Source organism: Globicephala melas, chromosome 14, assembly GCF_963455315.2.
Source record: "Globicephala melas chromosome 14, mGloMel1.2, whole genome shotgun sequence".
Lineage (NCBI taxonomy): Eukaryota > Metazoa > Chordata > Mammalia > Artiodactyla > Delphinidae > Globicephala > Globicephala melas.
In genome coordinates this window covers 1,505,548-1,532,744 of record NC_083327.1, presented here as the reverse complement: position 1 = coordinate 1,532,744, position 27,197 = coordinate 1,505,548, and the positions used below count along the sequence as shown (strand labels likewise).

Below are 27,197 nucleotides of genomic sequence, written 5' to 3'. Positions count from 1 at the left end.
ACACAGACATAGAGAATGGACTTGAGGACATGGAGAGGGGGAAGGGTAAGCTGGGATGAAGTGAGAGAGTGGCATTTACTTATATATACTACCAAATGTAAAATAGATAGCTAGTGGGAAACAGCCGCATAGCACTGGGAGATCAGCTCGGTGCTTTGTGACCCCCTAGATGGATGGGATAGGGAGGGTAGGAGGGAGAAGCAAGAGGGAGGGGATATGAGGATATATGTATAAGTATAGCTGATTCACTTTGTTATAAAGCAGAAACTAATACACCACTGTAAAGCAATTACACTCCAATAAAGGTGTTAAAAAATATTATGATAAAAATAAAAAATTAAATTTGGAAAACAAAACCATTCATGAGGTCCATAAAACTTTAAGCTAACAATTACAAATGAATATTTTCCCTTCTGCAGTACGTAAGAGCCAAATGTTTCTATTTTCCTTGTTATCAGCTGACTTCTTTTTGAAATACTATTTTGTTTTCTAATTCAGTCAATTTTGACACTTGACAGAGTGTTACTCGCTGAGAGGATTTGCAGTATATTTGAGCCTACATCAGAAAGAGGAAGAAAATGTTTAAGAGTTTTAAAACTAAGACTCAAGTTAAAAGATGAAATAAAATTCATTCACCAAAAAATGTTTATACAAGGCAAAAGCTTGCTTTCTTTTTCTTCCCTTCTTTCTTTTCTTTTTCTTTCTTTCTGTCTTTCTTTCCATCCTCCCTTTCTTCCTCCCATCTATCTTTTTCTTTCTTTCTTTCTTAATTTCTTGTTTTCTTTCTTTTTCTTTCTTTCTGATGTTACACTCAATGAGAAGCCAAGTCTTGAGAATGTGAATAGTATATATTAGTAATTCAGAAATCAAGGTGGACAACTTATTTTTCAGTGTCTAAATTCAATGATTGCCCTGGTCATGATTTGCTCCACCTTAGCTTGAATTTTTAATAATATTGAGAAACAGAAGATAGAACCTGAAATAAATACTCATTTCTAACTATTGAATCCTTTTAGTTTTTCTAATTTCTTTTTTTAACATAATGTAAATTTATATAGACATATAATTACTGGTGTCATACTGCATATTCACAGTGAATACAATGAGAAGTCATGTCTTTTTAAGAGGTTATATTTGTTCATCAGAATGAATGTTTTCCAAGATCATTTTCTCTTTTTGCTCTTTAGCAATCTTTCTGGATATCTATTTTTGCACAAGTTATTCCTAAAAAGAATAAACAATACAACTGAACACAAAAGGCATGCAGAATGCATCAGGGCTACAGGATGTGACAAATATTTGTAGCTTATTCTGTGTTTCCTTTGCCCCTGGAAAGATAATTTTTTCTTGATGTTCCATAGCTGTGGATGGGATAAGGTAACTAATGTCAAAAGAAAAAGTACATGGAACAGAGGCAAAAGATGGAAGAGTGTAACTTCTTGATGGATAAGATGAGTGTATCAGCTTTTCTCCTATGTTCCAATAAGTAATAAAAATGTTTACTTTATTCATATGAGTGACTTTGTGTAATTCATACCATAATAAGATACAGATTCCAAGTAATTTTTGACTAAAGTGGTAATCTTTCCTACTAATTTTTAGAATAATATTTATCAAAGAGTTGTATTAATTTCTACCAATATATTGAATAAATCAAATCAGACCCCCAATCTGATTGTACTCTCTGATTAGTTTGCAGCAAGAATAATACATTGTAGAAATAATATAAATTACCCGCTCTCTCTTTCTCTGCTTCTCTTCCTCTCTCTCCCTCCTTCTCTTCCTCCCTGTCAGATTTCTGGACCAGTTGAGAATTTTACTGGCTGCATAGAAGTTATAGAAATCAATAACTGGGGATCTTTCATCCCATCCAAGACAGTGAAAAAAATTCACATTGACAGTTGCAGGTAAGACACTACTAATGATTTTTCAATTACTTGTTCAAATAACCACTCCAAAAGTAACATATCCATTAAAAATAATCTAATCAGGGCTAGAATATGTTTTCTTCATTTTGCTTTCTCTTCCACTTTTACATTTTATGTTACTTTCCTTACAGACTATAGCATTTTAAAGCTACATCCCAATTAAGTTGGACCATTTATTTATAATGAGTTTCTGCTTTGTGCTGTATAAGATTCAGCATATGTACCAACAGATGATCAGTTAAATATGATCACAAAACATCATCTCTCAGAGCATTTCAAATATAAGCACACTGACAGTCAGGTATGTGATGTATTGTTTAGGGTAGTGTTTAATTCTAAAATATTACTCTCAAAAAGTTGTCATTGTGCTTAAATTTTCATTATTGGTGACATTCCTTTCAGACAATCTGCTTCTGGATACAGAAATCTTTACCTGTGGGGCAGAGGGTGGTGGAGCAGGACAGCATAAAAGCCTGTTTGTCAACAGAAGAAACACACTGATATATTCTACTAAAATTTTTTGAAATATTGAAATTCTACTATTCACTATGGTCTAAGGTGAATAAACAGTCACACAGTGACTGTCCTTAAGGAGTTTATAGTGTAGTAGAGGAGATATTGATGAAATACTTAAATTAACATATAAAAATGAAGAGTGCTTTAAGAAAAATAAAAACAGAAGGCTATAAGAACATTACATATTTGAATATAGCCAAATGTTTCCTTCATGGGTAGGGGGAAATTGTGTGTATTCAAAAATTAAGGAAATACTTCAGAAAGTAAAAGGATAATTCATTCCTCACTGTTTCCTCTTTAGCTAATACATTTAAATATTTATGTGACACCTATGATGCCGTGGTATACAGGGTGCTTTTTTGTTTGCTTGATTTGTTTTTAATCAAATGAAAACCTAATATCTTACAAATTCACACTGAATAGGTTCTAGAAATTTTAATATAAATCCAACACCAGTAAGTCCTTATATTTTACCATTTATTCCTAATTTATGTTGAAAGTCTATCTCCATTTTTAATTGGTTTGCAGTTAGTAGTATTTCCTAATATTTAACTCTGAAATTCTTTGCTCTCTACCTCTGTGTGAAATACTATGATCTGTTAACTTATAGTTAAATGAATTAAGGGCAGTCACTAGGCAGCAAATTCATTGAAAATGATAGAATCTTTCTATAATTTATATAATAATCTGTTAATTTAGCAATTTGATAAGCAAACTACTTTTTTAATTTTGTGAAAGTAGGGCACATTTAACTTTTGTTTTAAGAATGAGTATAAAAGCCGCATAGCATAGGGAGATCAGCTCAGTGCTTTGTGACCACCTAGAGGGGTGGGATAGGGAGGGTGGGAGGGAGGGAGATGCAAGAGGGAAGAGATATGGGGACATACATATATGTATAAGTGATTCACTTTCTTATAAAGCAGAAACTGACACACCATTGTAAAGCAATTATACTCTAATAAAGATGTTAAAAAGAAATGAGTATAAAACAAAACCAAAAATTGGGTGATCTCAGCTATCTGCACGGCAGTTCTTAACCTTGCCTTTTCTTGTTCTCTTCTCTAGAGGACCTATTCTGTTTACATTCAATGCCATTCGGTCGTTTGACCTCCATTTTGCGATATTGGTTCTTTAACAAATACGAAGTGAAATTATCCCTCTCTACGATATCCAACACAGCTGTGAACATATAAAAGGCACTTTACTTGTGTTCAGAGTTAAAGCAAGTGGAGACTATTAAATTTCTCTGGACATTTACACTGTCCCTGTCATCAACTACTACCACCACTTTATTTTATTTAAGACCACTTCTCTTAAGAGAGCTATTATATTGGATTGGTTTGTAAAAGAGTTTTCAAAGCCTAATTCTCTAAATTATTGGCTGTATGACACTGAGTAAAGTTCAAATTTTTCTAATTCTTCAGTCTTCTCTGAGGAAAATCAGAAAAATCAGAAAAGTAACCTTTCCCTCATAATTATACAGAAGATAAAATTGGACTTTTTTCTATGTTTAAAGTTCAGTGAGACTGGTCTTCTTTGCCAAACTTTCCACCATTTCCAGAAAGTTGTCCTCTAGTCCTATCTCCAGAAGCCCATTCATCATCTCCCCAAGCCCTTCTTCACTAGTCTGGCTGCTTCTCAACATCTATGATCCCATCATAGAAGCCTTCCTAGACCTCCCAAAATGAAGTGAGCTTCCATGCATATCTCCTAGTCACTCTTTATTTCCATAATTTGTTTTTTATTCTTTATAAGAGATGCCACTATTTTAATGTAGTTTTTATTTGCTCATAAGTTTCCTTGATGGCTCCCTTACTATGACCTGAGCTCCTTCCAGGCATGGACTCTACAGGCCTCTTCCACTCCTGTTTCCCCAGGGCCAGGAATAGTAGATGCTCAAAGATGTGCTGTTTAAAATATTTTGTGATCCTACTATGATTATTTCTTCAAAAAATTTTTATTATGAAATTGCTTTTAGATTCACTGTACCAAGTGATTCTCAAACATTTTGGTCTTTGTGCTCTTAAAAATTATTTTGACTGCAAAGAGCTTTTTTACGTGGAATTATTTATCAGTATTTACCATACTAGAAATGAAAACAGAAGAGTTTAAAATAAATTTATTATTTAACGCACAAAATGAAAAGATAAATTTGTTACATAAATAACCTCAATATATTTTTATGAAAAATAAATACACTTACCAAATCAACAAATAAAAATAATGAAAAGATTTGTGGTTTCACATTTTCTGCAAATATCTTTAATGTCTAGCTTAATGAAGATACTGAATTTTGATATATGTTTCTGCATTCAGTCTGTCCAGTAACTGTTCTGTTGAAGTAGTTGAAGAAATTCAGTCTTCACATAGATATGCACTTGGAAATAATAGTGGTACTTAAGTAAACTTTTCAAGCAACTGGGAATACTCATGTTTGATATTACACCAAAACTTGGTAAGTCATAGACTGTTAAACATTAGTTGCAATGTGAAATGTAAAATCCAATCAGTGAACTTTTCATATTCTGTAAATGAAAATCCATTGTTTTATCTTGCATTTTGAATGAATCTTCTACCCATGCACACTTTTGTACTATGTCCAGAAAAATATTGGTTCCTTCAGTTATTCAGGTAACCTAAATGTCAACACATATCAATATAAAATATTGAAAAATCTTATCTGTGAATATCTCCTCCAATCTCACCAGAGTGTCTTTAAGTATTGTAAAGCTGTCAAGTGCAAAAGGGTGCATTTTAGATTTTTCCAAAATTCTAATATTTGCCTTAAAACTCAATTTTTATCATTGGCAACGAATACTGTTAGTTGTTTTCCTTGAAGTGACAGTCTCATTTTGTTTTTGAGAAAATGTCTACCTAATACCTAAGATTGTGTAACCATAGTTTGAGTACTAGCTCTTTCAAGTAAAATCGTCTGCCATGAAAAGAAGCAGCTAGTTGCTCTCACACATCAAATAATCACAAATTGCTTCTTCTGGAGGCAACCTTCACACTTCAGCATGCAGAGAAGTATACTTTATGCATACTCCCCTTTGCTTCACACGCATTAGTAAAAAGGCATATACTTATAAATTATAATTTTAAAAAATAATAATTTTGCCACTGCCTCAAGTACACTCATGTGAAATTTGGATTTTTAAACTGTTAGTAGAGAACACTATACCCGTTAGTGTAACTTGGTACTACTATTTTTAGTCATCAGCAGTTTTCTCCACCATTGTTCTTGGATCACCACTGCAAATGTAAACACAGTGAAAAAGTCAAAAAACATCTCAGTATCATTATTAAAAATATGTTAACCTCGCAGGCCATATGAAAAATTACTGTGACCTCCCAGACTCCATAGGGTCTCCCATGAGAAATGCTGCTTTCCTTTAAAATGCTTGATGGCACTCTGTTTATCTGATTATTTCAACAAGACTTCTCTACAGATGGCTGTTTCTACAGTAGAGGATTCCGGGTGACTCAGAATTTTCTTACAGAGACTGTAGTCTTAGCATCTGATATTAATTTTAGCACTGAGATGCTGCTATTGAGAAGCCAAAACCAAAATTAATACTAGTTCCTGTTTTACACACATAAAGTGAATATCCCCACAATTTGTGGCTCTCTTGCTCGATGCATTTTTTAATTGACCAAAAGACTTAAAATTTTAGAATAGTATGTTCTAGTTCCTCATCTCTTTCTTAGCAATCAACTTTATACTGGTGATATAAGAAAATCCAGCAATAACTAGAAATTTCAGCATAGGACTGACAAGAAAATCAATTCACCTATTATGGTATTTGGGGTTTTGTTTATTTTGTTGTTGTTATTTGTTTTTTTGTTTGCTTGAATTTTTCTACCAAGGTTTTTTCCAGTGATAGAATTGACAATTATATTTATTTATATAACAAATCCTTTCACTTTTAGATTGTTATATTATTTCCTGTCTGTTTTTTTAAAACATGGAAGAAATTGCTTTGTCTTTTTTAAAATTTATTATTTTATTTTTTAATTTTATTTTATTTTTGGCTGCATTGGGTTCTGCAAGAAGGCTTTTCTCTAGTTGCAAGCAGGCTTTTCTCTAGTTGCAAGCAGGCTTTTCTCTAGTTGCGGGACAGCAGGGGTTACTCTTGGTTGTGGTGCACAGGCTTTTCATTGCCACGGCTTCTCTTGTGGAGCGTGGGCTCTGGAGCGCAGGCTCAGTAGTTGTGGCGCACGGGCTTAGTTGCTCTGGCGCATGTGGGATCTTCCCAAACCAGGACTCGAACCCATGTCTCCTGCATTGGCAGACAGATTCTTAACCACTGCACCACCATGGACGCCCCTATTTCCTGCCTATTTTAATAGGCACCTATATTTACTTCACCTGTGTTCTTAATAACTACATAGTGTATACCTCAGACAGGAACATTTTACCATGTACTGGCTTATGTCTTATCTGGGTTTGATCTTCCATTCAGGATCAGGGATCAGGTACCAATGTAGTAAGATGTCAAGAACAGCTAAATCAGTTATTCCTCCTCCAGCTTTCTCCCCTAGAGAGGCACCCTGATGTGATCCAGCGACACTCTGATGAGCCTTATTAGAAATAGTAAAACATTCGAAAGCAGGGAAATGGATGTTTAAAAGGATGGTAAACATGATGAAATACAAGCCAGCTGAAAATAATGAAATTCACCTATATGTTTCAATATGGATAGATCTTATAACATATTGAGTGAAAAAAAAAAGATAACTATGGCAGCATACCATTTTTGTGCACTTTTAAAGCTGCATTATATCAAAACAACCATCTTACCCTTTATTATGCATTCTCAAATGTCTCCATATATTATTAAGTAGTCTGGATTAACTTTTATTTGTACTGTCTTTTAAATAATTACTATTTCTGAAGGAGTATGTTATGATAATGGTAAGAAGTATTCAAGACAAAGGCAATCATTCAGAAACAAAAGGCCGAAAGCACAAGAGATCATTTTCTACTTTTTAACTGTTTGTTTACAGATCATCTCAACAGGTCACTAGTATCATTAAAATGAATATTATTGGCTTTTCAAAAAGGAGTAAGTTATATAATACATAGCGTGCTCTTATAAATTTGTGGTGCCAATCTAAATGCCCTACTATTAAATAAATATTTGATTTAAATGTTTTATTAGTAGAAGATTAAGGCATAGAGTTTTAACATCCTAAGTAATATGTAAAATTTCATTTATTTTTTAGAAAAACCCTCCACCATCATTTTTAAGTAGACAGTATGAACCTTCAAAATAAAATCTAAAAGAAAAAATTGATTACTCAGAAATAGGAATCCAAACGTTGATCATTTATTACCTTCAAAAACAGAATAAAATAAGATCTAAAATGAAATAATATAAGTTACCATTTTCTCCAATTTTTTAACCAGTCTGATACTTGTCTCACCACAATGTGCTGATATGAGATTGATGCACTCTTGGTTTCCTAGAGATGTGATTATCATTTACAAGTAAAGATCAGATGATGGAGAAGAGTTGAAATTGTGGTTTAGTATTCAATGTACATTTGTACATTTGGGACTGAAGAGATGAGAGCTTGCCACATGAAGTTGAATCTATCACAGGTGTAGGAACTCTGTTTTGAATGTGTCTACCCTGACTTGCCTACCTTTCATGACAGCCAGCTGAGTGTAATGGTTTCGGGTAGACGAACCATGCCATGAGTTGCTGATTCCCATCATGAGGACAATAGTATAGGAGAATTTTGATATCTACCACGAAGTTTAATAACAGATGAATACAGTTAATAATACTGAACTGAACACTGAAAATTTGCAGTAAATTTCAGGTGCCCTCACCGTAAAAAATGTGGTAACTATGTGAGGAGATGGATATGTTAGTTAGCTTAACTATAATAAACATTTTACTACATATATGTTTATCAAATCATCATATGTACACTTTAAATATATATTCTCATTAAAATAAAAATAATAGGGCTTCCCTGGTGGCGCAGTGGTTGAGAGTCCGCCTGCCGAAGCAGGGGACATGGGTTCGTGCTCCGGTCTGGGAGGATCCCACATGCCGCAGAGCGGCTGGGCCCATGAGCCATGGCCACTGAGCCTGCACGTCCAGAGCCTGTGCTCCGCAACGGGAGAGGCCACAACAGTGAGCGGAATGCATACCGCAAAAAACAAAACAAACAAATAAACAAAAAATAATAAAAAAATAAAATATAATAAGTTTCAAAGGAAGCACCTAAAATCTACAGTATTATTAACAATCATCATCATTTTGTACATTAAATCTCTAGACTTATTCATCCTATATAACTGCAGCTTTGTACCCTTTAGCCAACATCTCCCCACTTCCGACACTTACCTACCCCTAGTAACCACTGTTCCATGCTCTACTTCTGTGTATTTGACTTCTTTAGATTTCACATATAAGTGAGGTCGTGTAATATTTTTCTTTCTGAGAATAGCTTATGTTTTAACCATTTTTTATTGAAATACAGTCAATTTACAGTGTTGTGTTAGTTTCAGGTATACAGCAAAGTGATTCAGTTACATGTACATATTGTAATATATAATATATAATATATATATATATAAAACCTTTTTCAAATTCTTTTCCATTATAGGTTATTAAAAGATATTGAATATAGGTCCCCATGCTATACAATAGGTCCTTGTTATTTATCTATTTTATATATAGTAGTGTGTATATGTTAATCCCAAACTCCTAATTTAAAAAATTCAAAAACATATTGCTGTAACTCATGTCAAAGTGTGTTCTGCCTGTATTTTCCTCTAGGAGTTTTAAAGTATCCAGTCTTACACTTAGATTTTTTTAAATCTTTTTTTCTGGAATATATTTGATTTACAATGTTGTGTTAGTTTCAGGTGTACAGCAAAGTGAATCAGATTTACATATACATATATCCACTCTTTTTTTAGATTCTTTCCCATATAGGCCATACAAAGTATTGAACAGAGTTCCCTGTGCTATACGGCAGATTCTTATTAGTTATGTTTTATATATAGTATTGTGTATATGTCAATCCCAATCTCCCAATTTATTCCTTCCCCTGGTAGGCATAAATTTTTTTTCTACATCTGTTTTGTAAATAAGTTCATTCCTACCCTTTTTTAGATTCCACATATAAGCAATATCATATGATATTTGTTTTTCTGTGTCTGACTTACTTCACTCAGATCTACTTTGAGTTTATTTTGTTTCAAGTTATTTTTGTTTATTTTGTTTTGTTTATGGTTTTAGAGAATTTTCTAATTTCATTTTTTTACATGTAGCTGTCCAGTTTTCCCAGCACCACTTATTGAAGAGGCTTTTTCTCCATCATATAGTCTTACCTCTTTGTTATAGAAATTGACCATAAGTGCATGGCTTTATTTCTGGGCTTTCTATCCTGTTCCATTGATCTGTATTTCCGTTTTTGTGCCAGTACCATACTGTTTTGATTCCTGTAGCTTTGTAGTATAGTCTGAAGTCAGGGAGCCTGACTCCTCTAGCTCCATTCTTCTTTCTCAGGATTGTTTTATTTATTTGGGGTCTTTTGTGTTTCCATACAGATTTTACATTTTCTTTTTTGTTCTAGTTTGTGAAAAATGCCATTGGTAATAAGATAGGGACTGCATTGAATCTGTATACTGTCTTGGGTAATATGGTCTTTTTGACAATATTGATTCTTCCAATCCAAGAATACAGTATATCTTTCCATCTGTGTCATCTTCAATTTCTTTCATCAGCATCTTGTAGCTTTTGGAGTACAGCTCTTTTGCCTCCTTAGGTATGTTTGTTCCTAGGTATTTTATTCTTTTTGATGCTAGCTCATTTCACTTACCATACTGTCCTCCACTTTCATGCATGTTGCCATAAATGGCAGGATCTCCTTCCTTTTAAAGACTGAAAAATATTCCAATCAATTATATATACTTATGAAAATTTCTTTATTCATTCATCCATTGACAGACATCAGGTTGTTTCCATATATTGGTTATTACTTCAATGAGCATTGGGGTGCAAATATCTCTTTGAGGTACTCATTTCATTTCCTTTAGGTATATGCCCAGGAAAGGGATTGCCAGATCATATAGTAATTCTATTTTTAGTATTTTGAGGCATCTCCATATTATTTTCCATAATGGCTGTGCCAATTACAATCCCACCAACAGTATACAGGTCTCCTATTTCTTCAAATCCTCCTCCAAACTTGTCATCTTTTATTTTTGTGGTAATAAGCTCCCTAACAGGTGTGAGGTGGTATCTCATTGTGGATTTGATTTGCATTTCCTTATGAGTAGTGATGTTGAGCAAGGTTCCACATGCTTGTTGACCATTTGTGTATCTTCTTTGGAAAAATATCTACTTGGGTCCTTTGCCCATTTTTTAAATCAGATTATTTGCCTTTTTTGCTATTGAGTTGTATGAGTTTCTTATATATTTAAGATATTAACCCTTTATCAGTTATATGATTTACACATATTTTCTCCCAATATACGTTGTCTTTTCCTTTTGTTAATTGTTTCCCTTGCTTTGCAGAAGCATTTTTTTTTTAAATGTAGTTCCTTTTGTTTATTGCTGTTTTTGTTGCTTGAGTTTTTGGTATCATATCCAAAATATCATTTCCAAGGGCCAATGTTAAGGAGTTTTTCCTTATGTAAAACCCTTCTAGGAGTTTTACAGTTTCAGGTCTTACAGTTAATTCTTTAATCCATTTTAAGTTGGTTTTTGTTTATGGTGTAAGATAATGGTTCAATTTCATCCTTTTGCATGTAGACATCCAGGTTCCCAACACCATTTATTGAAATTTATATTAAATATGTAGATTTATATGGACTATATATTAAAAATTTTTAAAGGTGATATCAACTATATCAAGTATTTTAATCATTTAAGATTTAAAATCATTTAAGGTTACAGTGAAAGCTTTGCTTCATAAAGTCATACTATGGAAAATGCTTTAGCTGTATTTTAATCAAATTCTACAGTTCTACAGAGAAAGTACAGAGATGATCTACTACATACTTGGAAAATATTTGTATTTTCTCAGATATCTAGACTCACTCCCATATATCAAAGATTTTTTGTTTGTTCTTGTTTTTAATTTTGTAAATATATGGGAATTTGGGAATAAAAAGATACATATATATGTTTAGAAATAAGTGTTCTTTAATTTCTGGATTCTCCAAATCCAAACTAGATAATCCCAGTGGTCTTAATAATAAATAAAATTTAGAAAATGCATAGTTCTTATATCTATAACTGAAATTTTTATTATTTCTTATACATTGTGATATATCTGATATATTCAGTTTCCTTCACAATATGTTTAAATGATTTATCCTCTAGAATTCTGTAATGGATTTGATCACATATTTCAGGATTCTTTTGATTCGAGAATGGCAAGGTAGCTTTAATCTGTATGAGTAGAGGATTTTTAAGAATACATATGGGAAAAAAGAATAGACACATGAGTTATCCAATGACTAGACATGCAATTGTGTCTAAAGATACATTAGAATAGAGCTAGTAAGTGCATAATTAAAGTCTTTTAACAATCTAGGCTTTATTACCATCTAAGGTACTTAATCGCATATTTGTGTAAATATTTATATTTCTTGCAATTCCTCAAATATCAGGAATGGAGTGACCATTGTGAAATCATAATTTCCTTTAATGTATCTAAAAATGGCTTGATCCCCATGCATGTGTAAATTCTGTTCTCCCCATGATCACTAGGGTGCTTACGTTTAAAAGCATAGCTTTTGTCACACTCTCTTTACTTACATTCCTCAAGTGAAGTGACACCCTGATATCACTTGCACTCTGATTCTAAATCTCAGAGCAATCAAGTGGGAAGGTGAGAACAGTGACTCTAGAACCATGCCTTAGATGGTTTTGCACCATATTATCTGTGTGACTTAGTGCTTCCTTCATTTTTATGTGGTGATGGTGTCAAGAATGCTGGCCACACAGTGTTGCTGTAAGAGATGCATGATTAAATATACATTTTAAAAAACTTCTTAGAATAGTGTCAAATACCTAGAAGGCACTTATCATTATTAGCTATTGTTTTCATTGTAATTGTTGTTTCTCCTTTGTTCCTCCTCATATTAAAACTCAACGTCATCCTTTTTCCTAGATTTTTCCAAAGAAAAGCTAACACGAAATTAGGATGGTGGAGGTTAGGAAAAAGGGGTCGAGTATTTCAGAGAACAGCATAACAAGGCAAAAATATGAAACATTGAATATTATCCATCTTTGGTTTTAGAAATCCCTTGACCATTCCCACCTCAGGTATTTCTTAAGATCTGCTCTGGACCTCAGTCCCAACCTTATTCTAAGTTGTGTGCCCTCCCTAGAATATGTCCTCATCTTATTATTCTAGGAATCCTTCAACCCTCACACTCTAGAAACTCAATTTAAAATTTTCCTATCATAGTAAGAAGAGCAATTAACTTTCATTATGTCTTTTTTTTTTTTTTTTTTTTTTTTTTTTACTTCTGCACTATGTCTCAGGTCTGTATTTTCGGAATTAAATGTTCTGTCATATTTCACAAATAAAAGCAATTCTTTCCCTAAAAGTAAGTAAAAATATATTTTTTTTCTTATTACACAGATTTGATCACAAAACATGGTTAATATGCTGCAACTCCAGAGGATTGCCTCTGCTGAGTTACACAGGTGGAGACTAGAGAACCTTTTAATTGATAGTTAACTAGATGGTTTTATGAAAAGTGGGTTTGACTCAAGTTGGTGTATTTCTGTGGCAAAAGAGGTAATGTCAGATATACCAAATTTCAAAGTTCAGCTCTACTGCTTCCTATAAAAATAACCTTGGCAAAATTACTTAACCTCTGTATTTCAGTTTCCTTACCTGTAAATAAGGACAATAATAATGGTTGACATGAGGACTGAATGACATTTTATAGAAGCAATGCACTTAGCACATTGCCTGGACATGGGAAGGGCTTCCATTTTGGTAACTCTTATGATTAGCCATCTTCACATATGTTTATTTGACCACATTTCCAATCAACTAGGAGAATAGTCATCTAAGAAGAATAATGATTTCCATGAGAAGTTCAAACATGCTAACTTTATTTTTTTAACTATTTTTCCCAGTACAAAATAATATACTAAAATAAATGAGAAGAAATAGATGCAAAGACACTTAAGAGCAGAATACAAACAAGAAATTTTTAGGTTTTTGTTAAACTATAAATTGGGTTCATTTCTATTCGAATTTAACTTTTTCACTTTGCATAAGGTTTTTTAACTGAATATATTTTCATTTCTCTGCATTGTAGAAACTTCCCAATGTTCTATTCCTGTTTCATTCAAATCTCTGTGCATTGTATGCTTTCCTTGACAATTGAAAGATATCAATATTTATATTTTAAAGTCTATTTTAATACTTGGGAAATGAAACATTCAAGAAAAAGAAGCTATTTTTAGTTTTGCAATGAAATGGATATAGATAGATTTTACTTATACAAATATAATTATATCTGGTAAAAATTGATAGGAACTTTTTTCAAATGGTATTATTTGAGGGCCTGATAATATATAACATGTTTTATTATTATGAATAATAGTACCCATGGTAGTGTTCATGATTAATAAATGGCTCTGCAAAAACTATCTCCTATGTTCAAAACAATGATGAGCCTGTGAATGTCATATACCTCAGGGCCCTCGAGCTTCTATACACTGCACTACACTTTGGACATATTTTCAATTTCTACTTTTGTTATTAATTGATGGCAGTCTTCCAAGTGCTTACCATTACTTTCAGAATTACTCATTACTTTCAGTTAAATTCTCTACCGGCTTTGCAACAAAACAGTTCGTTCACCCCCTCCATAATAGAGAACTGCCCCACAGAAATAGTTGCACAGCCAAGAACACATTTGTTCAATTCTCTCCACAACCTACCCACTCCCCTTCTTGCATCTGAGTGGGATTATGGAGCGAGTTCTCCTCCAGGGATGTGAACTGAAGTAAAGTGTCTGATCTCTGGCCTGTGATGTTCAGGAAGTGCATTTATTGTCATTTACTAGATGAACAGAACTTTAAGGATCTAACATATGATTGAAGCTTCTAGAGTTTAGAAAGCTGACTATTTCTGTAACCACTCCCCAAAAACAGAATTAAGAATATATAATGCTGACAGCAATGCAGTCTTATTAAGATCTATCAGCAACATATAAGAACTAAGCCATGCAGCAAAGATCAATTCAGAGGATCCTCTATCTCCTTCAAGCATGCTGTTCAGATGACCTCAAGGTAGCTGTCATTAAGTTGAGAGATAAAGATATAAGAGGAGAAGAAAACAAAAAACTAAAACCAGCTTGAGAATTAGACAAGGAAAGAACATTACAGGTTGTTACTAACACAGACCAGGCCAGATACAAATAGAGCAGTGCTTTTTCAATTTTAATGGAAGTATACTGCCAAGAAACCACAAACCTGGATCCAAAAACACCCTGAAAATATAAAATGTCTCTAGGACACCCAAAGTTTTATCAGCATGAGACATTGTGTGAAAGACCTGCCTTCACTAAGGGACACATACTGCCCAGAGCCCAGTTCAGACATGACCAGGGAGGCAGTCCAGGCACCATGGACAGGGAATAAGTCTAATGGAAGAAATAACTCTCTACAGGGCTGAGGCAGAGGTGTCACTGGGGATAACTTCCTGTTTTACATCATCTCTGTGCATTCCCACCCCTCGCCTTCTGAGGGGACTTCCAGTGCCATTATCCTCTCCCTGCTGCATCTGTTCAAATTAAGAGTGGGGATTGTTTTTGAGTCTGTAAGGAGCCACTGCCAGATCTAATGGGAAGGACTGGACATCACCCAGAAACACTTGACTTTTAGCTGGATGTAGTAGCTGGATGAGACTGGGAAGGGGCTATATGGAAGAAAGGGTCATGTATGGACAGTTAAGTAGCCAGAGGCACAGACTAAGGGAACCTCACTAGCTGTCAGCCAGCTCAGACTAAAGGCATTTGCTGAGAGAGAGATGACCTTTTCCAGGCACCTTGCCTCTGGGTCCAAGTTCAGCAAACTGCAGCCACAGGCTAAGTTCACCCACCACCTACCTGTCCTCACAAGGCCCAAGAACAAAGAAGGCTTTTTACAGTTTTAACTAGTTGGAAAAAAACTTTAAATAATGTTCTGTGTCCCTTATAAATTAAATAAAATTCAAATTTCAGTGCCCATAAATAAAGTTGTACTGGAACAGAGCCACGCCCAATCATTTACATATTATCTATGGCTGCTTTCAGGCTATAACCATAAAGCTGAGTAGGCATGACAGAGATGTATGGCCTTAAAAACAGCTTAAAACATTTACTATCTACCTCTTTACAGAAAAAGTTTGCCTGTAGCTTATATAGGTGGTGCCCCAGAACTCATTCTCATCAATAGAATTGGAAGAGAAATGAATTATGTCACTTATTGACTAAAGCATACGAAGGAGGCCAGCTTTTTCTTCACTTTCTCTCTCCCCTCACCTTCTGGCTGGATGCAGAAGCCTCCAAGTCACTAGCTAATGGGGAGTCACAGGATGGAAGTATCCGAATGTCCTGAGTCAGTGTCTGGAGAAATCTTGCCCCCTAATCCCGTTGAATCGGAAGACTAGCATTAGACCCCAAGCAAGAAAAATGAATGGTTGTTAGACCACTGAAAGTTCGTGGTTACTTGGTTACAGCAGTGAAGATTATACAAACTAAGATAGGCTGCTAAATCTTTAATCCACCAAAGTTCCAGAGTGTTTCTGCTTAGCCTCGGGCATCCTTGCTCATCTGGTTCCAGTGTATCCCTCCAGCTCTGTCTTACCATCCCTCCATCCTACAAACAGTTTCCTTGATTTTACAACGTTTTTAACTCCTGCTATGCTGTGGATATTGAGATAAATATAGAAAGAGGTCCTGTCATTAAGGAAGTCACATCATCTTAGTGGGAGGAAGCACTGACAGACAATTATCATAAAAGTGATGATTACTATATAAATACTTCCTTGGTGCCATGAGAGTGGCTGTGATTGATGGAAAGACATCAGCAGACACAGGGAAAGTCATTTAGTGTAGGTACAGGATGTGGCTTAGTAGCACAGAGTCACCACAGCTGGGCTGAGTCCCAGTCAGAGAGACACTGCACCGGCCCTTAATTCCAGAGAAGGTACTCAGCTGCAGCAGTTGCTGCCGGGTGTGGTGGACAGTCCCTTCAGGCCTTTCAAGAAACTCTCTGATTACCATGATCAGTTCCCTTTTTTGCAAACTCTAGCAATGTGGCTGCCCACTCAGCAAGTATACATAACTGGTAACCTCAGAAAATCCTGTGTGCTTATTATGAGACTATATAAAATCAAGTTTCTGGGTCAAGTTTCTAAGAATACTATTTGGTCCTAGCTGGGTCTGACCACAGATGTGCCTGAGCTTTACCCCTGTAATATTCATTCATCTATTCTGTAAATATGTATTGACCTTTTAACTGATGGTTGGGTTCTTTACTAGGTATTGAGATATAAAGATGTACAAAACAGGCCCCTTCTGCCCCTTGGGAAGCATAGTCTGGTGCATTTTCAGGAGAGAGGGGTGGAGGGATGGGAAAATACCCAAATCCAGTCAGAGCAGGCATCTCAGAATCAGACACTTTACCTGGTCTCCCTCCTTCAGAGCCTAAAACATCTTTCAAATGTTGGGGAAAGGTAGAGGCTTCCCATACCAAGGGCATCCCTGTTGTGGGTGAATATCATATTCCATAAGGGCACTGGGATACAACAAAATGAAACCAAGAGTCATTCTCCTGATGAATATACAAATGCATAAGGAATTTTATGTTGCATGGAAGAAAGGCATCTATCCCAGCTTGGGAAAGGATGGGTATGATTTATGAAGGAAAGCATGCTTGATCTTGCTTCTGAAGTGAGAGTTTAGCAGAAGAAGAGGGGAACGTATTCTAGATAAAGAGACAGGCGTTTTTTAATGACTTGTTTTGTGGTTCTGCAGCAAAAATTTGAGACAGAAAGTCATGAGAGACCAGCTTCAAAATGTAAGCTCTAATGAGATGATAAAGGTTTGGTAGGTGGAGGGTTTAGAACTGTGGGTGGCAAGTTCAGACCTGCTTTTAGGTGTATCAGCTGGATCCGTGTATGTTGTTTGGAGCCTAAAATTCAAGATATGAGACTAGCCTTAGGAAGACCAGGTAGGAAGCTATGTCAATAATCTAAGGAAAAGTAAGTGCCTGACACAAGTCAGTGTTGGCAGAAATAGAGAGGGATGGACACATCTTTTATTTAGAAGGAACAACAGCTAGATATAGCTACGGTGTCAAGCAGATTAAGAAGAAAGGAAGGCAAGAATGACTCCTAAGGTTTTGCTGAAGTATCAGGGTACAGTAGAGGGCATCAGCAAGTATCACCAGAGGAGATGCAGATGTTGATGGTGTGTCAGCCTGGGCTCCTTCTGTGCCCTGTAACCCCAGGGATTGGAAGAGAGAAAAGAGGAGAGTGACATAGAGCTTGAAAGAGGAAGTGCTCTCAAGCCAGAGACTGCCCCACAATAAATGAGATTGAGGGTTCAGTCTCACTGGTCTCTCCTAGAGGCCACATAAATGACCGCCTCTCAGGAGAGTCCTCCAGCGGAGGAAGGGGTACCCTGCTGAGCAGCACCTAAGACTAGACAGACTGACCCAAGTCTCTAGAAGTGGTGAGGCTCAGAAGATCTAAAGTGGTGCCTCTGAGAGTCTGATACAAATAGTAACATGCAAACTTCCATTTTGGACATGTAGATTTGAACTCTACTTTTTAATTTTTGTTTTATATTGGAGTATAGTTGATTAACAATGTTGTATTAGTCTCAGGTGTACAGCAAAGTGATTCAGTTATGCATATACGTGTATCTATTCTTTTTCAAACTCTTTTCCCATTTAGGTTATTACAGGAGAGAACTCTGCTCAATACTCTTGTGGGAATAATTCTCTGGCTAGATATGTACAGCGGGCAGATTTATATTAGGGAGTCTGTGGCTCAAAGTAATGATATGAATAAAAAATATGTTTGGGAATATTAAATATAAAAATAGCAGATAAAACCATAAAAGTGAACAAAGGAATTCAAGGAAAGCTTGCAGAGTGAGAAGAGCAGGTGGCCAGTTGCAAACATCTGACAACTGTTTACTTCTTACAGCTGCCGGTCCATAAAGCACATGGAAGAGACAGCTCTTTGGAGGGTCTCCAACTGTCTTTTCAGAGTTTTATATACCAGTGACACCAGTGTTCTTCACAGGTGTTCTGTTTATCTGGAATGCTTTGTCATTCATATATCTCATTTGGAAACACATCAGTTCACTAATTCAATTATTCAAAACTTTGTATTGGAGCCCCTGCTAAGTGTTTGGGACTCAAGGCTGAACTTTCCAGACTTGCATCCTGACTCCATGGAACATTCAGTGAAGTTACTTCAAACCAGCAATGGAGACTCCAAAAGTTCAATATAAGCCCCCCTGTGAAAATATGGCAATCTTTCAAGTCTGTTATTAAGCATGAGCAAGATATGGAGGACCCTCAAGATATCTTGTTCCTTTTAAATAAAAATGATGCCATCATGTCCACTCTAAAGACAGAGGTTGGCATTTGCAGATGTATGCACACCATTGGTGCATAAATGCTGCTGGTATTACTGTCTCCTGACATCCAAGAAAGACCAGACCCTCCACATTGCTCTAGTGCTAACATAACAAAGGTTGAAACTTCCAAAGACAACTCACTTGTTGTATACCTGCTCTCTAGCTGTTGTGATGAGTGTACTGATATATAAATTAATTTTATTCATTACAATGGTTAGCAAGAATAAACAGCATTCAATCCTTTTCATTATACCATATATTTACTTTCACATTCCAGTAAGCATTGTTTAAACTTTTAGATGATAAAATTCCAAGGATTTAATATAGCATAATTTTAATATTTTGCAAAAATATATGTAAAATCATATCTCATGAACATTGTTGTCACTCTGAATGGTACACAAATTATTTTGTGACAGATACTGGACAACAATTGTCACTTTTAATAGTCCCTTTTTAGCTGTCTATGGAAGAGTGGCTAAAGGCAGCGATTTAATTAAACAGAGTGAAAATAGCTTTTCAATCTTACTTTCCATGCATATAGTTTTTTTTAACATCTTGATTGGAGTATAATTGCTTTAGAATGGTGTGTTAGTTTCTGCTTTATAACATAGTAAGTCAGCTATACATTTACCTATATCTCCATATCTCTTCCCTCTTGCATCTGTCTCCCACCCTCCCTATTCCACCCCTCTAGGTGGTCACAAAGCACTGAGCTGATCTCCCTGTGCTATGCGGCTGCTTCCCACTAGCTATCTATTTCACATTTGGTAGTGTATATAAGTCTATGCCACTCTCTCACTTCGTCCCAGCTTATCCTTGCCTTTCCCCGTGTCCTCAAGTCCATTATTTATTTCTGTGTCTTTATTCCTGTCCTACCCCTAGGTACTTCATAACCATTTTTTTTTTTTAGATTCCATATATATGTGTTAGCATATGGCATTTTTTTTTATCTTTCTGACTTGCTTCACTCTGTATGACAGACTCTAGGCCCATCCACCTCACTACAAATAACTCAATTTTGTTTCTTTTTATGGCTGAGTAATATTCCATTGTATATATTGCCACATCTTCTTTATCCATTCATCTGGCAGTGGACACTTAGGTTGCTTCTATGTCCTGGCTATTGTAAATAGAGCTGCAATGAACATTGTGGTACATGACTCTTTTTGAATGATGGTTTTCTCAGGGCATATGACCAGTAGTGGGATTGCTGTGTTGTATGGTAGTTCTAGTTTTAGTTTTTTAAGGAACCTCCATACAGTTCTTCATAGTGGCTGTATCAATTTACATTCCCACCAACAGTGCAAGAGGGTTCCCTTTGCTTCACACCCTCTCCAGCATTTGTTGTTTGTAGATTTTTAAATGATGGTCATTCTGACTGGTGTGAGGTGATCCCTCATTGTAGTTTTGATTTACATTTCTCTAATGATGAGTGATGTTAAGCATTCTTTCATGTGTTTGTTGGCAATCTGTATACCTTCCTTGGATAAATGTCTACGTAGGTCTTCTGCCCATTTTGGGATTGGGTTGTTTGTTTTTTTGATATTGAGCTGCATGAGCTGCTTGTAAATTTTGGAGATTAATTCTTTTTCAGTTGCTTCATTTGCAAATATTTTCTCCCATTCTGAGGGTTGTCTTCTTCTTTATGGTTTCCCTTGCTGTGCAAAAGAAGTTTCATTAGGTCTAATTTGTTCATTTTTGTTTTTATTTCCATTTCTCTAAGAGGGGGGTCAAAAAGGATCTTTCTGTGATTTATGCCATGGAGTGTTCTGCCTATGTTTTCCTCCAAGAGTTTTATATGTCTGGATTTACATTTGGGTCTTTCATCCATTTTGAGTTTATTGTTGTGTATGGTATTAGGAAGTGTTCTAATTTCACTCCTTTACATGTAGCTGTCCAGTTTTCTCAGCACCATTATTGAAGAGGCAGTCTTTTCTCCATTGTATATTCTTGCCTCCTTTATAAAAAATACGGTGACCATATGTGCATGGGTTTATCTCTGGGAAATCTATCCTGTTCCACTGATCTATATTTCTGTTTCTGTGCCAGTGCCATATTGTCTTGATTACTGTAGCTTTGTAGTATAGTCTGAAGTCAGGGAGCTTGATTCCTCCAGTTCTGTTTTTATTTCTCAAGATTGCTTTGGCTATTAAGGGTCTCCTGTGTTTCCATACAAATGGTGAAATTTTTTGTCTACTTCTGTGAAAAATGCCATTGGTAGCTTGATAGGGATTGCATTGTATCTGTAGATTGTGTTGGGTAGTACAGTCATTTTCACACTGTTGAATTCTTCCATTCCAAGAACATGATCTATCTCTCCATCTATCTGCATCATCTTTAATTTCTTTCATCAGTGTCTTATAGTTTTCTGCATACAGGTCTTTTGTCTACTTAGGTAGGTTTATTCCTAGGTATTTTATTCTTTTTGTTGCAAAGGTAAATGGGAGTGTTTCTTTAATTTCATTTTCAAATTTTTCATCATCAGTGTATAGGAATGCAAGAGATTTCTGTGCATTTTGTATCCTGCTATTTTACCAAATTTATTGCTTAGCTCTAGTAGTTTTCTGGTAGTGTTTTTAGGATTCTCTATGTATATTACCATGTCATCTGCAAACAGTGACAGCTTTACTTGTTCTTTTCTGATTTGGATCCCTTTTATTTCTTTTTCTTCTCTGATTTCTGTGGCTAAAACTTCCAAAACTATGTTGAATAATACTGGTGAGAATGGGCAACCTTGTCTTGTTCCTGATCTTAGTGGAAATGCTTTCAGTTTTTCACCATTGAGAATGATGTTGGCTGTGGGTTTGTCATATATGTCCTTTATTATGTTGAGGAAAGTTCCCTCTATACCTACTTTCTGGAGGGTTTTCATCATAAATGGTTTTTGAATTTGTCTAAAGACTTTTTTGCATCTATTGAGATGATCATATTGTTTTTCTCCTTCAACTTGTTAATATGGTGTATCACATTGATTGATTTGCATATATTGAAGAATCACTGCATTCCTGGGATAAACCCCACTTGATCATGTTGTATGATCCTTTTGATGTGCTGTTGGATTCTATTTGCTAGTATTTTGTTGAGGATTTTTGCATCTATGTTTATCAGTGATATTGACCCATAGTTTTCTTTCTTTGTGACATCTTTGTCTGGTTTTGGTATCAGGGTGATGGTGGTCTCGTAGAATGAGTTTGGGAGTGTTGCTCCCTCTGCTATATTTTGGAAGAGTTTGAGAATGATAGGTGTTAGCTGTTCTCTAAATGTTTGATAGAATTCACCTGTGAAGCCATCTGGTCCTGGGCTTTTGTTTGTTGGAAGATTTTTAATCACAGTCTCAATTTCAGTGCTTGTGATTTGTCTGTTCATATTTTCTATTTCTTCCTGGTTCAGTCTTGGAAGGTTGTGCTTTCCTAAAAATGTGTCCATTTCTTCCAGATTCTTGTACATATTTTTAACTTCTAGTAAACCACTGAGCTTTGGCACTAACTTTTACTATTTCCGTTATTTAAAATGGAAACAGAGATTGGGTGCTTGTTTTTTTTTATATATAAGCTAGTCATATTTCATCAAGTTCCCAAACATTTCTAGATTTTATACTGAAAAGGCTCTGTTTTACAATCATTATTGTACCACATGATATTACTATAGAATAAAGTACAGAATATTAGATAAAATGAATATTCTAAGCATATTTAATATAAAGATTCATTCTCTAGAGACCAATCGATGAAAAGATTATTTAAATTCAGGCCTATATAACTATAAAAGTACCAAGACTGTCAGAAAAAAACCACCACATATTGTCTTATTCCTTAGGAGAATAAAGTGATAATGATTAAAAATATTTTTTTTACATTTATATACCTTGAGTCATAAAGCCTGTTAGAGAAAACCTACCTTGACAGTGTGATGGACAAGATGATTTAAGATCCTATTTTCCAATTCAAATATCTCTTATTCACATATAACATTTTTCTATTTTAAAGATTTAACAATATCAGTGCAAAACAGACAGCTAAAAGTGGTCAAGTTTTAATATCACTGTCTTTGCCACATGTTATCATGCCTACATGAACTTCTCTATTGGTGTACCTTTTCTGATGCAGATTTTATTTCTATGTGACCAATACTCTATCAACTCCCAGAGAAACATTTCCAGTGGGGATAATGGGTACAAAGTGAAAATCAGGCACCGTTGTATTAGTTGTATCATTTCTCCTTTTTTGGGGAAAATGTGTTACCATCCTTCAGCATTTGAAATTTAATTCCTTCAGCTCCATACTGGCTTCAGGTTGAAGGCCTTAGCAAGGCCTGCCAGGATCTCCTTAGTCACCCCCATTGTACCCTGGGGCCTATGTCAGGGAGAATGTGGAGTAGGACATCTGAAGCACAGCCAGGACCAGCCCGAATGTATGAGTTATGAGTCTAACTTTGGAAAAGGAAAATTACATTTGTTCAATCCCACTTTACTGCCAGCAACAATGTATTAAATATTTTATTTTACGTTACTATTTGTACTATTTTTATTTGCATTTGTACTATATGTGGAACATCTATTATTTGTCCATCTTGTGGATGAGAAAACTGAGGTGAGATGTTTAGAAGCACATACAAAAACTTACAGATGTTGTAAAGTGGGGCTAGAATTTCATTCCAGCTTGTGAGCTTTTTCTAATAGATGAGAAATGACAAACTTTGGTTATCATCTCCCCAGGGAGATGCATAATTTATTCATTCATTCACAAGTGTCTATTTATTCTATGACTATTTTAAAGCAGATTGTGTTCGTTATGTATCTAGGCTCTGGAAACACAGTGTGAACTAAAAGTAGTCCCTGTCATCACAGAACTAATATTCTAGTAGAGAAAGTGAGCAATAGACTGGGAAATGAATAATTATATGGCCCAACTCTTGGAGATAAGTGATATATAAAAGGCAAAATAAAGAATCAGTGAATATTGATTCTTCCCTTGCTTAACCAACTAGTTAAGTTAGATTGTGAAAGAAAGGCATCTCTGTAGGCATGGTGATTGAGAAAACACATGACCAAATGAAGGACCTACCCAGGAAAATATTCAGGGAGTTATATTTCAGGCAAAGAATCTGGCTAGCACAAAAGTCCTTAAGTGAGAATGAAGTTGGTGTATTCCAGTAACACTCTCTGGAGAAGAAGTGGACAAGGAAACATGAGGTAAGACATTAGATAAGAAAGCTTCCTGAGGAATTGATAGTCCATATTAGAGACTTCAAATTTCCATTTAAGCGTGACTGGGAAATAATAAGTGTTTAGAGCAGTAAAGAGACATGACATAATACATATGCTAAATATATGTGATCTGGCTGCTGTGTGGTAAACAGATTGTAAGGGATGGAAGAGAAATTAGGAAAACACTTTTGGTAATCATGAAGACGGTGAGAAATTATTGGAGTTGTGATTTTTTTTTCATGTAGAAGCAATAGACTTGCTGATGGATTGAATCACAGTGGAGTGGATTGAAAGAAACTTTTCTCAGGCATAAGATGATGATGTCTTAACTGAGGGTGGTTTTCCAGTTAGTGGTAGTCAGTAACAAATCACCACAAGACCTCCTAGTGTGAAACAATCATCTACTATGCTCATGAGTTCCATGTGCCAGAAATCCCAGCAGAACACAAGACAGGAGGCTTGTTCCTCCTCACAGTGTTTAGAAACGACCTCAGCTGGAAGACCAGAAGGCTGGCAATTGGAGACAGAGATTGATTCTAAACTGACTGAGGTTAAAATTAATGCCCAATCTAAATATAAAATGATTTTTTATTATATTTCATTAGTGATGGAGCTTTTTCTTCACTTTGCTTCAAGTGTTGGACTTTGTGAAAATATACAAAAGATTGCCTCTAACTTGGAAGTATCAGACATGGAAAAGAAAGCTCATTGCAGAACTGCTGCTTGAGTATCTGTGTTAAACCCTGTTCCAAAATCTTTGCAGCTGAGAATAATTATTAGTTTATTACCCTCAGAGTCAAGGTATATAAGTGGACAATTCCAAGTTACCCATCCACTGGTTAATTGAGATAAACTGACTGAGACCATTGGATATGATGGGTTCATATATTTCATATTACACACTAGTGATTTTTAGAAGTGCATGTTTGTTTGCCAACCGAGATGTCAAGATAGAAACATGTCTCTTATTTAACGCCTCCACCATCATATACAACCACAGTCAATCCATTCTTCCATCACCTGCCCTTTTGTGCAGTTAGTAAGTTCCATCAACTGTATCTCCTAAATATATCTCAAAAATTTCCCTCCATTCCATATTCAAGGTCCTGCCTTAGATCAGGATTATAGTGCAAAATCCTCCAAACTATCTTCTATATTGGCTCCCTGAATCTCTCCTTCTTACACATAGCTGTTAGCGTAAGCAATCTACATTGTCAGTCATGCCATATATACAGCAATGATTAACGGGAAAAATCTAAATTATTTATATGATGGTGAATTATGCTTTTTATGATCCATCCATGAACTAGATAATGACCAGATGTTACTCTAGTCTAAATAGAATTCCAACTTTAAGTTAAAAGATTTTGGTCATTGGAGCCACCACTATTTGGCTTGAAAATGTCAAAGTAACTTTTCTTAGTGCTATAACAGTGAGCGATAATTGACCTAAACTTGCATATATGTTTAAAAAATTGTCATTCTTCAATACAAATATTTTCATATCCTGATTTGGGCTTTTATTTAAAGATTTTGTTAAGTCTTCATAATCCATATATAATAGCTTAAATGAAACAATTCAATTCTCAAGGTACTTTTTAAAGTATGCTTTAAAACCTGTGAGGCTTCAGTCTTGACTTCTGCATTTGGCTCTCACCTTGACAGTCCTTTCTCACAGTTTAATAGTATACATCTGGTTACTTACCTTTGGGATTATTTTGAACTGCCACTGTTTTTGAGGTTCTTTATTTTTAAAAGATGCCTTAAGTCACAGAGTTTATATAATTATACAGAACCTTCTGATTAGAGATTAACTGAACATAGCAATGGCAGAGCCAATTAAAAGATTGCAGTATCCAGGAAACAACTATGCCATTTTTGTTTTTATTTTGAATTTTAAGGCAGAATACTTTAAATAATTCTGTGGCAGTAACATATATTGTCCTCCGTGAGACCTTGACTGGAAACGTTAATAAAACACTCCTATCTACAAGCAGTTAGTTGCTGCAGAAAGACAGATATTCTTACCAACAAAAGAACATTCATTTCCAAAAACTACATATAAATATTTTACACAGTTTCCTAATTTTCTTAAAGTTTAAATTGATTTTATATAGTTTATGTGTTTTTTCTGTATCTGAAACCTGCAGAACTCTTTAATGAAACCTTGCTTAAGCCTCCGTCGATAAACCCAACTTGATGTACGGTACAGCAGTGCCCCCTAGAGCCAGACAGCTTTACAAATTAACCCTTTCCAGCAGTCTTGATTAGGACTTCAGAAGCAGTGATTAATGTACGCAGGTTTGTTTCCTGTAATCTAGAGAATAATACTGTGATAACCAGAGAACGTATTCATAGTTCGAAGGGCTTGATTTTATTTAAAACGCCTATGTATCGCTCTATTGTACAATGCTCTGTTATGAACTTACAGAATTTTCCTTTAAGCATATCATTCCGATTTTTCTTCATTCCCAGTTATGAAGTCACACATCGACAAGGTTGACTTACATGGTCTTAAGCACTATTATATTTTTTATAATATATTAGAAATGTCTTGCATATAGCGTGTTCCAGAAGTCATAAGGATAAGAGAAATTTTAAACTGGAAAATACCCCAGAGATCATCCAAGCAAGCAAGCTCACTTCTTCATCTAGGTGAGGATAAGTCACCTGCCTGCAGTTGCACAATCAGGTTCACAACAATCCAAAGCAGGATATTCGTGCACAGGATGTCACTAGCTAAAAATGCTGATGCCAATATGGCACATGATAATACATTCATTTATATCATTAATGACATATATCTTCCTAATTTCTTGAGTATTTTTCACTGTTTAAGAATAGCCCTTACAACATTTCTACCAACAGGTGCAGGTACATCATTTAGAATAAAGTGCAATTGACA

General features: G+C 35.2%; 1 protein-coding gene across 1 annotated transcript in view; it reads left to right on the top strand.

Moving 5' to 3' along the window:
• EYS (eyes shut homolog) overlaps window positions 1-27,197 on the top strand; it is a 1,661,361-nt gene that overhangs the window by 1,079,849 nt on the left and 554,315 nt on the right. Inside the window, exon 28 of the mRNA XM_060283543.1 lies at window positions 1,795-1,907. Within this exon, the coding sequence (XP_060139526.1) occupies window positions 1,795-1,907 (113 nt within the window). The remainder of the gene's footprint in view (window positions 1-1,794; window positions 1,908-27,197) is intronic.